Here is a 17019-nt window from a genome sequence, read left to right as displayed (position 1 = left end):
GCATATTAACAATAAAACAAATGTATGTCTGTCAGAAGATCTCAAAAGAACATCAGCCATAATACAGCATAGCTAAACGCACAGTGTGGCATTTTTCATGGCCAGATGAGTCTTGAATACAGCAGAAATGGAAAGTATGTGTACCGTGGACCTGCATAACAACATGCATTGTAATGTGAAATGTGATCCAGAGCGCCGGAGCTATCTGCTGAGGCACTGAAGGTGTGCGCTGCTGTGCACAAACCCACAAGATGCAGTTGCTAAGCAACCCCTTTATCGTCTTGTAGGACCTGTGCCGAATGCAGAAACAACCTTGTATCTGATTTACTGGCACCAACACAAAAATACAGCAAAAATAGGGCATTATTTATCTTGACAGTTGGTGGAAACTCAGTGGGAAATTACTGCACTCCCTAAAGAATAAAAAAATAAATGGGAAGTCCCCTGAAACTTAAAGTTACATGGGAATAATAGATCTAGCTGAAATATATCATGATAGTAGAAAATTGTTAGCCTGAATGCAATGTAAGTCACTTTGGATAAAAGTGTCTGCTAAATGCATTAATTTAATTTAATTTTAATTTTAATATATAACATTGCATACTAGACAAAGCATCAGACTGGAAGCATTGGAGGAATTCCCTGCAGGAAAATCCATCTTAAGATGGTAGCTGGGTTTTGAAACTTCATAGCTAATAGATGGTTTTTAGCAAACCAGGTAGTTATAATAGATCAAGTTGTGTTTTTGCAATAGAGTAGCTGGTCAAACAACTAAGACCATCTAGCTAGTGACCATCTTCAGTCCAGCTAGTTAGCCATCTTTGGCTAGCTAATAACCAGTTTGGACCAGCTAGGACCAACTAGGTCATTTTAACTGTTTGGACTAACTTGGACCACTAACAACAAGTTTGGACCAACTAATAACCATTCTGGAAAAGCCATGGTCAGCTTGGCCCCGCTAGTGACCATCTTGGACCAGTTAATGACCACCATCGAACAGCTATGACCAGCTTGATCTGTCTAGTAACTGTTTGGACAAACTTGGTCCAGCTAGTGACCATCTTGGATCAGCTAATGACCATCATGCATTACTGCACCAGTTTATGAGCATTTTAGACTATGACTAGTTAATGGTTTGGATCAGCTTATAAACAGCTAAATGGAACATCCATGCTCCAAAACAATACCAGATACAGCCGGATTTCCCAACAGGGAATAACATGTTTATTTAGTTTCATATTTTAATTATATTAGATTTTTTTTTCATGTCTTATTAACCTTGGGGTTTAAAAAAAAATCAAGATTTTAATTCATTTGTTAAAACAAAACTATGATCAAGATATAAAATAACAGAAGATGGGTAGTTTAATGGAGCTGGGAGACGGAGCTGAGCTAAATAGGGAGCGCGTCCCACTAGACGTTATCAGGCTGCATGGAGGCGCACTTCCGTCCCGCATAATTCGGTTTAGGGGAGCAGGTGCAGGGAAGGGGACTGAAGCGTCACCTCAGAGAACGCAATATATTTGATTTACCGAGCGTTTAATTGATACCTGGACGCTGGCTCGGAAGATGGTAGCAAAACAGAGAATCCGCATGGCAAACGAGAAGCACAGCAAAAACATCACTCAGAGGGGGAACGTGGCGAAGACCCTGGTAAGACTGGCATGTGTCGTCTCTGTGCGTGGAAATGAACGACGATCTTGGCTTCTCTGGCAGGATTTCGTGCGTGATTTGGGGTTATCCCGGCTCATTTCGAGGCCATCGTCCGATTTTAGCGATGCTGTTGATGCTGTTTCATTTAAACCTCAAACGAGGCGATTATACAAGTCTAATTCTTTTCGGCATCGGGGATCGTCTTAAATTAGGCTTAAATGAAGTTAAACGCGCTAGCTATTGTTTTACATAATCACGATCTGCTCAGTAAGCTTTATGAGCATGATGTAAACCAGATTTAGTTAAGGTTGACGCCTATGTTGTTGCCATGGCGACAGTCACGAGCTGATGACAGATGCACTTAACTAATCTGACCATTGCTGACCCTCCTCCATAAAGCTGCAGTGTAACCGGGTCACAACATCTGCCACAGATGTTCAAGCTGCTCAATAATATATATACATTTTTTTTTTTTTTTTTTTGCATCAAGTTATAGCAAATGGCTCCATATATATACATATATATGGAGCCATTTGCTATGACTTGATGCAAAAAAAATTGGTGCATAGATAACAGAAAATAGTCTTTTTTAAATACTATTTAGACATTTGTCATGGGTAAATAAATGTATCTGCAGAAATGGTTTATGAAATATATTTTGTTTATGATCCAGCGACCGCAGGAGGAGAAATACCCGGTGGGGCCATGGCTTTTGGCACTCTTTGTATTTGTTGTTTGTGGATCAGGTGAAATTCAATTTTTATATTTTTTGTGCTTATTGCTATTAAAGGGTTACTCCACCCCAAAATGAAAAATTTGTCATTAATCACTTACCCCCGTAAAAGCTTTGTTCGTTTTCAGAACTGTCCCACAAGTAAATAACAGTGTCAAGGTCCAGAAAAGTAATGAAAAGTCGTTGTCAGAATACTCCATCAGCCATCAGACGTGCAATCTGGGTTATATTGAGCGAAGGGAACACTTTTTGTATGCAAAGAAATAAAAAGTTTATTTAATAATTCCTTTGTCAACGGTCTCCTCTGTGTCACTCAATATCATCCTTGTGTCAGTGATTAATGACGTTTTCATTTTAGGGTGCTATATCCCTTTAAGCTTCCCATGTGTTTGTAATATTTCTTTTTTTCTTTTCAGCCATCTTTCAGATAATTCAAAGTATCCGAATGGGGATGTGAGTCCCAGCGTTCCTCACATGCCGTGCTCTACATCTGAATGAGATTTTTGTGAGACTGGATACAATCTGAAGGAAGAGTGATCGGTGAAATCCTGTTTGTATGCTCAGCTGGATCTAGTGTACAATTCTACATGACATTGTCACATGTTTACAGTGTCCCTGGACGAAGGGAGCACATGCTTTTCTACAAAACCACTGTTGCTGTTGACACACATCTTTTCATTTTTGTCATATTTATTTGTGATTGATGATTGCCATGATCTTTTACTCCATTTAACCGTTTGCGTGAGCCTTTTTCAAATAAACGTCAAATACGTTTGGATAATGCCTCATGTCAGTTTTGCTCTTTCAAAATCATTATCAGATTTGTGAACCATCATGGATGTTTCAGTAAATTACCAAAAAATCACATTCCTCGTGTAAAATTAACAGACTGTACACTAACTGTACAGACAATCCCACTGGATCAGATAATAATCAGAGATCTTTCTGAAATGTTTGGATGTTAAACTGCAGCCTTTATCCTTGTTCATTGAACAGAAGCGTGTTTTAGCTTTGCAGTCCATTAGAAAACATGGATTGAGTGAAAAAAAAAAAAAGCAATTCAATCAATGTTTAGATTTTTCAAGAATCATAAAGAGACTGGTTTAGATTACTTTCAACATATAGCCAATATGCATTATAGACTTTGAGATTAAATAATGAATAGTACAATCCTAGAGGGATATTGATGTTGAAAAGACGGGTCAAATATGAAAATTCATCTGACATCAAAAACATGACATGATGTTGATTTGTTGTAAATTGAACGTCAAACATATTGGTCTACATATACATTAAACCAATTTGTGTGGGATTAACTTCTTTCTTTCACCACTGGAAGAAACTGCCATCCAAACTGATCTTAAAATGGGTCGTTCAAGTCTTGACTAATATTTGACATCAAATTGATACCAAGGTGCCAACAAAACAATCCAATTTGATATAATGCCCTGCCAAAACTGGCAATTTATTATCTTATTGTGATCGATTCATATATACAATAGATGCATTTATATATATATATATATAGCCATCCATGCATTGCTTTAATTCATATACAGTATACTTATATTGACCTTTTAATTTTAAATCAGAATATAACTTGATCTTTCAGTGAAAAAAAAAAAGAAGAGAAATAGCTTTATGATAATCCTTTAAACTTGGATATATGCCACAATATGAAAGATCTGTCACTCCGTCTGTTTTAATCATGTCTTTAAGTGAAAAGTTTTTCAGGCTGCTACAGAAACATCTCAACTAGAAAAGCACAGTCATCACAGCATGAGAATATGATATAAATACTCACCACCAGTCTGTAGCATCGTATGATGAACCTTACGCAGACTATCATTTCTACAGTTCTTCCATTGAAACACAAGCGAAAGCATCAAGGGTTTTTCCCAACGGTGTTCACAAACATGACTTTATTGAGGGTTGTGAAGTGCAACTGGCAAGTGCAATTACAGCGTTTTTACAACTTATCTCCTGGTTTTGAGAACATGCACAGAACATAAGCAATACAAGTTGTACACAATGCAATGTCAGCTATATGATAGTCGAGAGTAACTTTAAATTCAAAGATTGAGCCAGAATACTTCACTGTCCAAACTGAAAACAGAAATCACATGGGTGTAATACTTCAAAATCATCTCAAGGGAACAAAGTAGTGTACAGTAGGCATTAGATGAGTAGTTTCCATCTGTCAGATAAATATTGAAAGAACAATCCTGCTTAACAGCATTAAAAAAACAACAAAAAGAGGAGGAGGATGTCTCCTGGGTAAGCCAACTATCTTAAATCTGTACAACCTATATAGTGTCTCTTTAACCGCTTCGCATTATATTGCAATTTTACAAAATACTTACACTAATCGTACAATAATATACAGCCGGTCCGCCTCACAATTCAACTCATCCGCCATTCCCACCGCACGGAGAACAAGTGAGGATCTGAAGCATCAACCCTCCTCATTTACTTGCTTCCAAAAAACTAAAAGTATCATGATTACACCAACGCAGCTGTGGAAGTCAATGCGTCTGCCGTCCCCATGCCAGCTGGGGCACAGACCGGCAGCTCTTCAAAGTCCCATCACATTCGTCACCGTAAAAGTGCTTGCTTTATTAGAAGCTCGCGATCTTAAAAGACCGCCGTCAGCATGTACACTACAAAGGGAAGGGAGACACTAGGCCGAAAACCAGCGGGAGTTTAGACACAGGCACATTGATTCTTTATATGGCGTCCTCCAGGATCGTTTTCCTGACCATCACATTCGGTGGATTTTGGCAACGTCCCGCCTCAGCCAACTGGATTGTCACTGGCGTGTAAAATCACCTCGACATTGTCAAGTTTTGAAAGGTGTGCACATTTCGTCAGTCTAACATGTGAGGGAGGCATGTTTGTTCAGAAGCTTCGGCCCGTAGGAGGACCTGTCACCGGGTGCTATGCGGACGGGCCGGAGGTCTGTGCTGTGAGTTGGGCCGGCGGGGCAGGAGTCTGTGTGGAGGACGGCGGCGGAGGAGAGCCGTTCTGGACCTGCGCCTGGAACTGTGCGAGCTGCTCCGGACTGGCCAGGTTCTTCAGCAGGTTGTTCTCCTGCTCCAGCTGAGAGTTCCTCTCAATCAGCTCCTTAATCTGTTCCTTCAACACCTCCACCTCTTCACGGACCGCGTACATCAGGTGACTCTTCACCAGATCCTGAAAGCAGACAATAGAGTGTTATTTTCAAACCTTTCTCTCGCTTATTCAAACCGTTAGATTCATTTTATTACGTGAAAACGCAAATCTACTGCAAGATGCTGCCCAGCGTCACCAAACCAACAAAATGTCGTCCCTCAGCGACTCGGGCCAATCAGAAGCCGAGATTATTTATAACTAGGTGTAAAATATTTGAGGTTTGCCTAGCAACAGTAACAAGGATCGCGTGAGCACGCAAACAAAACCTCGCTCGGTTTATAATCAGTTTTTTTTATTTTATTTAAATTAAACTGAATGAGCTTGAACGATGAAGTGATTTACAAAGCCGCAAAATATTGACGTTGTGGCTAAAATCATTTGCTAACGATTACATAAGTGCTGACACTGACGCAACTCGACAGCCTGCTTGCGGCATGTAAACAAAACATCTGTTCGGATCTCTCAGGTTTGTGATGAGAAAAGAGGGATGACTTACCATCGCTTGTTCGATTTTGTTGTCTATGGCCACAACACTGGCACCCGACGAGCTGTGGAGGAAAAAAAAGAGAGAGAGAAACGTTAAACGGTACGTTACACCAATGCTTTAACACACCGACAATACACAAGAAACCATGCACACGCCAAAAAAAAATCATCGAAAATCGTTGTTTTAAGACAAAGTCCATAGTATCATGCTTTCTATGGAAATCTCTAGAAGTCGTCAACCGCTGCTGTATTCTCTCAGAGAGACACATCTGATTTATTCATCTTTCAGAGCCTGTGAGTGAACCGAGAGAGCAGGCGAGCTGCTTACAGTTTAGGGTTATTACCCGACCGACCCAAGCAAAAACCAGCATTAACCGGATCCTCCAACAACAGCACCGCGTCTTATACTTTAATGTGTTACTTGTGTTCAGCACTGAACACTGGCTCGTGCACGAGCTTTATTCCCAACACAACTGTGACACATTAACGTTACCTATTGTCAAGCTTGACAGACGAAGTCTCGGTCCCCAACAACGACGAGAGGAAAGATATTGAGAAGTTTCTAAGCTGACAAACACCGAGATCCATCGCCACGGAATAGCATGGAGAATTCATGCTATAGCGTCCATCAGAGATCGCGCAGGGAGCGAACGCGTGTCCTTCCTACAGCCTCTGGAGCATTACATCCTTTGTGTGCGTTTGCGGGAATATTATGCCGTGACTCCCGCAGAAAAGCTCGCTTTATCAGGAGACTGTACATCCAGTGCCGCAGCACAAAGAAACTCCAAGGTCAGCTCATCTCTGCGCTGGGGAATATCTCTGCAGCCCGGGCTATTTGCATAATCTTTCACGCCAGCGCTGCTCGGTGCGCTATTGGCGGAGAGCGAGCGCTATTTGGCTAAACTATGCAGCCACGCCCCCATTTGACGCTCTTCCGACTCGCTCTGGATAATTTATTCAAACTCCACTTGCCTTATAAGAGCATCCGGTTGGAGCGAGTCGATGTTGTTTCCATCAAAAATCTCAAGGCAAAAGCTCTCAACAGCCCATTTCTATTACTCAGCATCTACATTTGACCACAGAATCCAGGCTGGAATTATCACCGCTTCTACATCATGTTGTTGATGCATAACCTTTTTTTATAGTAATTTCCCCAAAAATCTTTTCCAGTCTGTTTTGTTTTTATTATAAACACTGTCAAAACTTATCTTGCGGGGAATGCCTTTGAGCACAGTGTTTATATGTCGCCACTTATCGGTAAACAGCGGAAGTGCAGCGGAGTGAATCCCAAAAAACAGGAGGTTCAACCAAGATGCAAGGAGTCCCAACCGTACCATCAAAAAATTCAGTATAATCCAGATGAAATAATTCTTATCTTTAAATCCTAAACATTTTTAATTACCAATTTAGCAGATTAATGCACCATATTTATCAATACTATTATAAATATACAAATTATTTGTACACTTTAGTTTCGTGTTTTTTTTCAGGGTTACGTGGGACCAGTCGCTCAAAGCTCCGATCCTAAAGCAGAAAGCATCTCCAGCATGTTTAGATCACACTCAGTTCCCTATGATTTAGGTACAGCTAACTAATCTCATGTGAGCTTTAATTAACAGGTTTAACTACACATCAGCGTGCTTCTTATTATTTGAGCATGCATGTGCTTGGTTTGCAAGGCACAGAGAAATGATCAAGCTAAACCCAAGCACACTTGTTCAACAGCACAGTTTTATATCTTAATCGATGAAGATGAAACTATAGTATATATCAAAATGACATCTTTATCTTTTTAAATTCGGACATGCAAACTGCTACATATGCAGCTTTTAAAGCATAAAAAAATCCCGATCTTTTTTCAAAAAGCATGCTGTTTTTGACCTCATAATTCTTCATGAAAATGATCTAGTGAAACATCTGACTTCTCTCTGGTGACGTATGCTGGACAATCATTTTGTTTACATAAACCCACCCCTTTCTTGCAGTCAATCACAAGCTCGCATTCAGATCTCTGACAAAAGTTATATTTCTTCCATAATCCATTTCATTTGGGTTTACATCACAATATGGAAGATCTGTCGCTAATTTTGTTATATTGTGACTGAATTGTATGTACAAGCACTATGAAGCAGACTAGGCGGATGAAATCAAAAAAGGAGAATCTCCAAAAATAAATATAAACTTAAACAGGGTTTCTGCAGGATTTTATAGCTCAAATTTAAGACTTAGGCCTTTTTTATGACCTGCACAAAACAAATTCATACCATATAAGCAGGGAAGGGCAGTATCTAAGGTAACAAACTGTAAAATGATTGTAAAAAGCATGGTATGTTTTAGTAAAACTGGTTATACAAATGGTAGTCAATATTCTAAAAAAATACATGGTTACTACACTTATACTATAGGAAACCCATGGTTATAGTTTGTAATGAAAATCTATCAATTATTAATGTAAACAAATATATTTTACAGTCTAGATTGTTTACGTTTTTATATTGCATTATCTTCTTGTTGACCCACCAGTTCAAGGTTCATGTTTAATGAAATCATAGCCTTTTGAAATTTAATCTGACATTCATCTCACATTCATCTCACATTTACTCCGCATTTTTTGTCTTTGTACCCAAATTTAAGGCCTCTTGAAATCATAATTAAGACTTTCTGGTTCCATTTAAAACTTTTAATGCCTTCAATTTAATACAACTAAATTTAAGACACCCGCGGAAACCATTTTAGATCTACAGAGATGAGGATTTTATATTCAGTTTTTCAATAAGCTGGATATGATCACAAAATAAACCGGGTGATCAGGTCATGTATCACCTTGAAATGGTTTCTTTTAATCATCTGATTGTTTATTATTTTGCTTACTATGCCGTCACAAATAAATGACATACCGGTACTGATGTTTGATATTTCATATCAAACAGATGTGTAATATTCTATAACGTGCATATAAAATTAGATAATTTCAGAGCACATTACAACAGCTTTGCGGTTTCAACACTGTCGCCTTGAGTCATGATTGTGGTTAGGTAGGTTTCCCCATAATTTGGGTCCTGTTGTAAAGGTGTGCACCCACACAGATGCCAAACCAATTATAAGGTGGTGCGACACCCACCCGGTAAGCACAGAGGAATGCTCCGTTACACTCACTGGAGCGCAGCATTTCCAACTGATATCCTCAGTTCTTCTGAAACATTGCTCAAGTCCGGTCCATGATTGGCACAGACCTTTGAAAACACGAGTGGGGTTCAGCAAATGAAGTGTACACTTGCGTAGAGTAAAAATAGATCACTTATACTAATTAAGTGCACCAGCGGCACACCAAATGAAGCCTAAACCTAAGCAGCTCAGGGTGCTGTTAGCTGTTCCAGGCTCTTTGACTGGAAATGGATTTAAGCAATTACGGAGTCCAAATATACCTCTGCTGTCCATGACCTGACACACACTACCACTATTCAGAGTGCTCAAATCAACACTACCTACTTATTCACTGACGTCTTTGTGCGCCAGTCTCAGTTCGCTGAGACTAGATTGAAATGGTCACAATTAAAAGGCCTACCTGAAGCTGACTAGGACACAAATATCAAGACCTGATCGGACCAATAACAGGTTTTCTGGACAGTGTGTACTCGCATAATGAACATGAAGAACATGTTCTAACTGATAAAGAAGCTTCTGTCCAGAAGCCTGGTGCAAAGGTCGACAGAACGAATCATCCATCTACATTATCAGCAGTTTCCCTGTAGCTCAAGCAGAGGAGCATGGGACTAGAAACATGGGTTCGATTCCCTGGGAATGAATGAACTGATGAAACAATATACCTTGAGTCAAATGTAAGTTGCTTTTGGATAAAATCATCTGCCAAACATAAAATGTAAACGACTTCCGACAGAGATCAAATGACATATGAAATTAAATCATAAAATACTGGAGATGCATAGCATAGCAATGTCAAAGTGCCAAATATTATTTGGAACTAAAAACACTGAACATGATTTCCTCATTAAAATGAGCAGATTAATCAGACACACATATGATGCTCAGAGGAACAAAAACCTCCTACAACTCTCCAACATATAGAGCCATACCTTTCATTTATGATGTCAAATGCATTTGCATGCATTTTTAATCTTCCTACATTTAAAATGTCTTTCAAATAAGAATCTGAAAGCATACAAACAGAAAATGATGCACAAGGATTTAAGACAAGGCTGTGTGAAACACACTTTACCTTTTCAAATGCTGCTCTAACTCCCAGAACAATAGCTTCATGGCCATTTCCTCTCGGCCGTGTACTCGGAGGACTGTTTCTCTCATTGATGTGTCCGTCTGCAGTCCTTCAAACACAGAACTTGCTCTTCTATTCCTCACAAGGCTCAAACACACAACCGAGCACATGCACAGAGCTATGGTCTCCCGTTATCCTCTCCAGCAGTAGTAAAATGCCTGGTAAAAGCTCAGTGGTCCTGTCCTTGTTGGTCTCCACTGTACTGCCTTTGTGCATCTTACATCGAGATTCGTGAACGGTTGTGTGAAAACAAGAGTAGGGAAAGCTGTGAAGTCACGTCACTGATGGGTCACGTGACTGTTACATAAACCAGCAACGGAGATTAAAATATTCCCAATGATCACTTCTCGCACACAGCCCTGCCGCCCTCACAACCCTCGATGGCTATCCTGTGCCGATGTTGTTTTTTTCTACTTTTCTTTTCCCGGCACAGAAGCGTGCATTTCTCCCCTGTGGAGAGAAGAGACTGGCCCCTAAACTTGAGCCGGGACTTATCTTGTCACTTCTCATCAGTATCGTAGCCTGATTCAGGCTTACAGCATGTGCGGCTGGTGAAACACACACACACACGTCTCTCTAGCTTAGGCTACTTGCAGTAAAAACAAAAAACAAAACAAAACGGATCCCAACAATGGCGGGGATTGTACCTGTTCAAATCACATGTCTTTCTGTGGGCTACAGACAGCTGATCAGAATGAACATAATATTTCAGAATCTTAAAACTATCACACTGGAAAGATGACTTACTTTTTGGTTTTAAATCACTGCATTACACTCTCTACAGTAGTAGGCCTGTGGCTATCATTACACAATCAGCTGTTCACACTAAAATAGAGAAAACATTCACTAAATAAGGGTTTTCCCCTCATAAATTCCTAATTTGCTGCTTATTAACAGTTAATAAGATAGTAAGGTTTAGGTATGGGGTATGATTAAGGGATCTAAAATATGGTCATGTAGAATAAGGCATTAATATGTGCTTTCGAAGTACTAATAAACAGCTCTTATGCTAGTAATTAGGGCTGCACGATGTGTTGTTTAAGCATCGATATCGCGATGTACGATTCCACGATAGTCACATCACAGGATGTGCGATGTAGGCTGTCGTAGTTGATCCGTTATTCATTAACTGTACGGGCCAGCTGCTCCCCGGCCCTTGACAAATGTGATTCGCGGAGAGCGCGCGAGAGAGAGCACGCGAGAGAGAGCACGCATACGCACTGCACACGGAGTAGGCTTGCCCCATTATAAAACAAAAATGCGCTGCATGGATGAAACATTATATATTTTTGAAAAATGTCAAAACAATGCCCCACTCCACTCCTCAAATTAATAATTAAGAAAAATCACCTTCAAAGTTGTCCAAATGAAGTCCTTAGCAATGCATATTACCAACCAAAAATTTAGTTTTGATAGAGTTATGGTGGGAAATGTACAAAATATCTTCAATTATTGTTATAGAACAAACATTAAAAATGATTTTGATTAATTAATATTCAGGTCAGTGTACCCTGGTTAACATTGGTTTACAAAGCCTTAAAGGACATCATACATCTTATGCATTTAACTTCAGTGTAAATAAACTCATGTGTATGTGTGAAAGCTGTATGTGTACTAAGTTTGCGCTGACTACACGAGGGACCATTAATCGCCAGCAAGTTTCATAATCATGACAGCCCTAGTCTGAGAACTGGGCAGCCTCAATATTTACATGTAAGATGATTTGAATAAGTGCCTGGAGAGTTTCGTAGAGAGTCGGGCTGTTTGAACAGCTGTGCTGGACAGAAGCCCTGTCGTCAGCAGCTCCCGAGCCTCACAACTTAAGTCACAAAATATATAGAAAGGTTACGCGTTTCAAATCCACCTCAGTGTCTGTAACTTATCCAAGAGTCAGAGTGCAGATGCCATTCTCCTCGGTCTTCAACATGAAACCCTCTCAAGAACCTGTGTTACAGATAGAAGATCCATGAGATCACACAGTGGGATTTCGACATGAACAAATGAAGGCCACGTTGCCACGCTGCGTGAGAGAAAGTGGCATTTTGCCAATTGGGCTGACAGCAGCAGGTTGCACAACACCGCTTCATCCTGTATTCTCCAGCTCCAACTCTGACAGTGCAGCACACACAGAATAGACTGGACAACCTCAGCAAGTTTCACTCCATGAGCAAGGAAAGAAGCATGTGTGCATCTACTGCTCAGTATGACTTAATACAGCAGCGCTTTTCTAAAAAGAGACGGCTGTGCATTTAAAAATCCCATCATTCACTCATAATGAAATGCTTTTTTTTTGCCGTGATTATAGGCATGTAAAATGTGCCATTAAAATGGAAAACGCAATAGTTGATTGAACACGCTGAGTGGCGTGTTCCTTCAGCGTTTAGGGAAGTGTGAATGGTCGATGGCCTCCGCACGTTAACAGTTATGTAACTGTGCTAGTAGTCTGCACACAGAACAAACAGGTATAAGTAATGTGGAGTGAAATCTGGAATTATCAGGATTAGCCCAAAGGCAAAACGGGCAAAGAAAAGACCAAGGATGATTCATTGAAGTCGTTTCCACTACAGAACGCATGAAGGCCTGCGGCTAGAATAGTAGAAGCCTTCTTCCCTTGCCGCAGTTATGCACCAAACCTGCACCGGTCCACCCTCTCCTTTTGTCTGGAAGCACTGTAGCCTTTATATAAAGTGACAGATGAGGCACTGTCGAGACGGTAGACTCTGGGAATTCACGCTCCCATTTTATTGAGCATTGTGTGGTACTTATAGCACCTTTGCACGCAATATATTGTAGAATTGATGGATTCTCACCGCTTTATAAGAGCACTTTTCTCAAGTGAACTCTTCAGTAGCACACTAAGGACTGGCGGAGACAAACAGCCATTGATGGTGTGGTTAAGCTCTAGTTTGTTGGGGCTGATCGAGTGAGACAATAGTTGGGATGTAGGCGAATTGAGGGGGAATTGAAAAGGGGGGTTGTTTACACTGTACACAGTGTTCTTGATTCAGACGGCCAGTCAAGCACGAGCATTACTTACACTTGAGCTCATGCGATTTTCGGACTTCTCAATATGTTTGCAGACACTCAAGATGTGGCAATATTATGTCAGACTGATACCATATATGCAGTCAAAGTTGCTTTTAAGGTTGTCAAAAGGATTCATTTTAAAATGTCAAACAAAAATAGTAAAAAAATTAATAAAAATCACCCAGCAGCCCTCCATCTTTTAATGGCGCATTAAGGCTTCTGTGAGTGTTTGTCTTTGCTTCAGACCACTTTTACAAAGAGACGTCTCATGGCATGCGGAGAAAGCATTGAGGCTGATGCCTGATCTAAATTAAACTGCAGTATGATCACTGGGATAATCAGAGAAGGTTCTCGCATCTTCTCAATCCATCCCACTGGGATGTAGCAGCCTAAAAAGGAAGAGGTATTTCCTCGACTGCACTTAAGAACACAATGTTCCTACTGCAGCCCTACAGAATATGCAGTGTGTGAACAACACGGGACCAAAATCACACGGTTCTCAGGTGAAGCAGGGTTCATGTTCACAGACTGAGCAGCAAATACCCTGATGTAACAAAAGAGATAACAGGCCTGCCCTCAGCGCATTCGTATTTTGGTTCAAAACATGAATCAATTTAGATTCATGTACAACCAAACCAAGACCAAGCAAGCTGTTTTTAATGACAATTATCTAAAATAGTATTAGGCTGATCAATATAAAGACTTTGCCTCTTTTTTTTTTTTTTTTTTGGGGCAAAATGAAAACACAGGGCAAGTTAAAGTGACCATTAAAGTGAGGGCCAACGAAACACTATCAATATATAAAAGGTACTAATTTGTACCATTTTGGTACTAATATGGACAATTTTCTAAACTACACTGGCTGACTCCTCCGCCTGGCTCCCTCCCCCCATCTGTCATGTCCGCCTTTGACGAGTGCTTCTCTCGCTCTGCTCTGCCCTAATTCTGAGAAGAACATATACGCTCGGGGGCCAACCGGCAGAATCCAGTTTGCTTATGGAAAAGAGCCTGTGATGAGAGCCACGGAGTCGTCGTGGCAATGTGGTGGGACGCATTCCAAGGCGCTTAAACTTCAGAATCATCCCTGCAGTCGTGCGCTGGCCTGTGCGAGCAATCACACCTGCATTAGCACTGGAGCCGCTCTACAGGCTTGGCAAAAACAGAAGCGTGACTCACTGAGTAAGGGAGCAAACTGACTACAGTCACAGAGACACATGAAGCAACTGCCTTGAAGCATGAAGCACTAGTTTATCACAATTACATTTCTAAATGATAGGTGGCAATCATAGTAATACATCGGAAAATGTAAATTGTTTGGCTTAACTTTGATTTCGGTAGGATTAAAAGTTACATCCTTGCAATACAATGAGCTGTGACGCTCAGGACGTTGCTTTCCCAATGTGCACGACAAACAACAGACCTAAAGACATCCGATTATACGCAAATGTATAATTTTTTGATCCAATCGGAGTTTTTGAATGCTGAATTTTGAACATTTGCGGCTAGTCCGGCTTTAAATTCATCAACACTATGAATACTAAGTGAGAATTACCAAATATCATTTCTGTCCTCAGTGGAGGACATTGTATTTCAGTGAATTTCTCGGAGAACTTCCATGTCACAAACGTCCTGTACTGAGCACATCCAGCGCTTTTCAGAGATCCCGAATGTTTGGAGGATTCACCATGACCTCTCCCTCTCCTTGGGTTATTTATAAGACTTGAACGCTTGAACAAAAAATATTTTGGATAATCATATTACATATTAAACGGTACCCGATTAAATTTCAAATAGAAAATATAAAAAAATCAAATAAGCCCCACCTCCAAAGTATTGCACAGCTGTTACACAGCATCACACCACCCAGACCTAGAGCTCGTGAGGGTGATGCAAGTTTAGGAGCAGCTCGTGTCATTCCAGTCTCTAGCTCCATTTTCTTTATTCTGATCACACCAATTAAAATGTTGCCAAATGCAAAACAACAAAACAAAAAGGTCTGCACCTTGAGAAAGCGAATGCTAAAATGATTTTCGTTATCAAAAATCTGCAGTAGAATGCAGTGTGTGTGTGTGTGTGTGTGTGTGTGTAGGAGCAGAGGCCCGCTGTTTTTCTTTCTCTGTGGAGACTACAGGAATCTCAGCATGCATCCCTCTCCTGTAACCCCTTTCTCAATTCACGCAGAAGAGAACCTGAGGGAGCCTCAAGCCTCGCCTGTTCTCATTGTGTGTTACGTAACTGCGGTTTCATTTGGAGAGGGGACCCCGTTCGGAGTAATCACAGAACAGGATTGCAGCTCTGTTTCCTCTGCCAGTCCTTTTATTTGTGCCCATTTTGTGTAGACAGGAAGGGCAACAGACCCAGTGCCTGCTTCCACAGGGCTGGCGTGCACAACAGATGTGTGCTGTGTGCTGGAGAGCAGTAAAACACAATCAAAGACAGAAGTGACCACTGACCTAGATATCAGTGAGTATGTCTTATCTCAATTATGTGCAAAATAAATGTAAAATTGAATTGGTATTTTAATTGTATAAATGCCATGCAGTGTGTGGCAGCACTCCACAAAAACCAGCATCAGTATCTTTTGTTTACTCTGCTGTGCACAGTCTGACCCATCCAGACCTGATCTTTAACACGTCTTTCATTGGGTTAGTTTACCCCAAAAATTCTGTCATCGATTACTCGCTCTCGTGTCATTCCGAACCCAATATGACTTTCATTCATCTTTGAAACACAAATAAAGACACTTTTAATGAAAGCATGCATGTTTGAGCTTCTGTTTACCATATTTCAATAGTGGGGTGGGGCTGTTGATGGCGCAGTGGATAAGACACATGCCTTTGGTGTGGGAGACCCGGGTTCGAATCCACTGTGAGACACCAATGTGTCCCTGAGCAAGTCACTTAACCCCTAGTTTCTCCAGAAGCATGCGACCTCTGACATATACAGCAATTGTAAGTCGCTTTGGATAAAAGCGTCAGCTAAATGAATAAAGTAGTACTGATCACCAGAGTAGATACTCCACACCTGGTGAGACGCAGACTTCTAGCAGCCATCTCATGCAAAGTATATGCAACAGAGTACTAACATTGACAACATTGATTCGTCAGAAGAAACCAATGCATTTCATTCCTCTGAGCCAAAAATGAACTATTCTTGATGCTTAGTCCCTGCTCCGGAGCCCTGATTGGTTCAAACTGTCCCATATTCAACCAATAAACATAGGCTTTGGTCTTTTGAACTACTATAACATATTTCTTTGGAAATATGAACAAACACAAAGTGAAAGTGAAGTCTGTCGTGCGTGCATGAATACAAACACAAAAGAACACATTTGCATGAGAAAACTCTCTGAAAAAACACAGAACAACACACGACAGAGTACTGTGACATAATACAAATCAAAGACAAAGATGAAACCATGGTACATATCTGACAAAGCACTGGGATGTATGTCTCTGGGTCGCTAGGGGATGTCCCGATAAAATCGATTCTGACGCAGATTACAGCCAGCGCATCGATCTTTTATATTATGTATATTGAGTAAATAATTCTTATATATAGTTCATAAAGATAGTTTGCACTCTTTTCTTTCTTATTCATTTCGTGTGTAGTTTGTGAATAATTTGCACTGTTTGTATCGCTGCAGAAGACAATT

At 40.5% G+C, this 17019-nt stretch overlaps 2 protein-coding genes across 7 annotated transcripts in view; one reads left to right on the top strand and one right to left on the bottom strand.

Moving 5' to 3' along the window:
* The first annotated feature begins 1363 nt into the window (after window positions 1–1363).
* Window positions 1364–3167, top strand: LOC128019513 (stress-associated endoplasmic reticulum protein 2). Its single transcript, XM_052605514.1, has 3 exons — window positions 1364–1653; window positions 2327–2399; window positions 2803–3167. The coding sequence occupies exons 1-3, from the start codon at window positions 1570–1572 to the stop codon at window positions 2841–2843; spliced, it is 198 nt and encodes a 65-aa protein (XP_052461474.1). The 5' UTR covers window positions 1364–1569; the 3' UTR covers window positions 2844–3167.
* A 1126-nt stretch (window positions 3168–4293) lies between these two features.
* LOC128019512 (TSC22 domain family protein 1) overlaps window positions 4294–17019 on the bottom strand; it is a 41662-nt gene continuing 28936 nt past the window's right edge. For 2 of the 6 annotated variants that reach the window (XM_052605509.1, XM_052605513.1), the window contains exons 2-3: window positions 6054–6105; window positions 4294–5578 (exon numbers count right to left, since the gene is read on the bottom strand). In XM_052605509.1, the coding sequence (XP_052461469.1) occupies window positions 5324–5578; window positions 6054–6105 (307 nt within the window). In that variant the 3' untranslated portion in view covers window positions 4294–5323. Of the gene's footprint in view, window positions 5579–6053; window positions 6106–6536; window positions 7080–10280; window positions 10788–17019 lie in introns of those variants that run through there. The other 4 variants (XM_052605511.1, XM_052605512.1, XR_008185192.1 and 1 more) reach the window with 4 other exon arrangements.

This window comes from Carassius gibelio, chromosome A9, assembly GCF_023724105.1.
Source record: "Carassius gibelio isolate Cgi1373 ecotype wild population from Czech Republic chromosome A9, carGib1.2-hapl.c, whole genome shotgun sequence".
NCBI classification, from domain to species: Eukaryota; Metazoa; Chordata; class Actinopteri; order Cypriniformes; family Cyprinidae; genus Carassius; species Carassius gibelio.
This window is presented reverse-complemented; position numbering and strand designations above follow the sequence as displayed.

Bases quoted from the DNA above. Each gene is read 5' to 3' on its own strand.
- LOC128019513 (XM_052605514.1), top strand. From the start codon at position 1,570: ATGGTAGCAAAACAGAGAATCCGCATGGCAAACGAGAAGCACAGCAAA. The intron at 1,654-2,326 runs GTAAGACTGGCA...TTTATGATCCAG, and splicing joins GGAACGTGGCGAAGACCCTG to CGACCGCAGGAGGAGAAATA. The intron at 2,400-2,802 runs GTGAAATTCAAT...TTTTCTTTTCAG, and splicing joins ATTTGTTGTTTGTGGATCAG to CCATCTTTCAGATAATTCAA.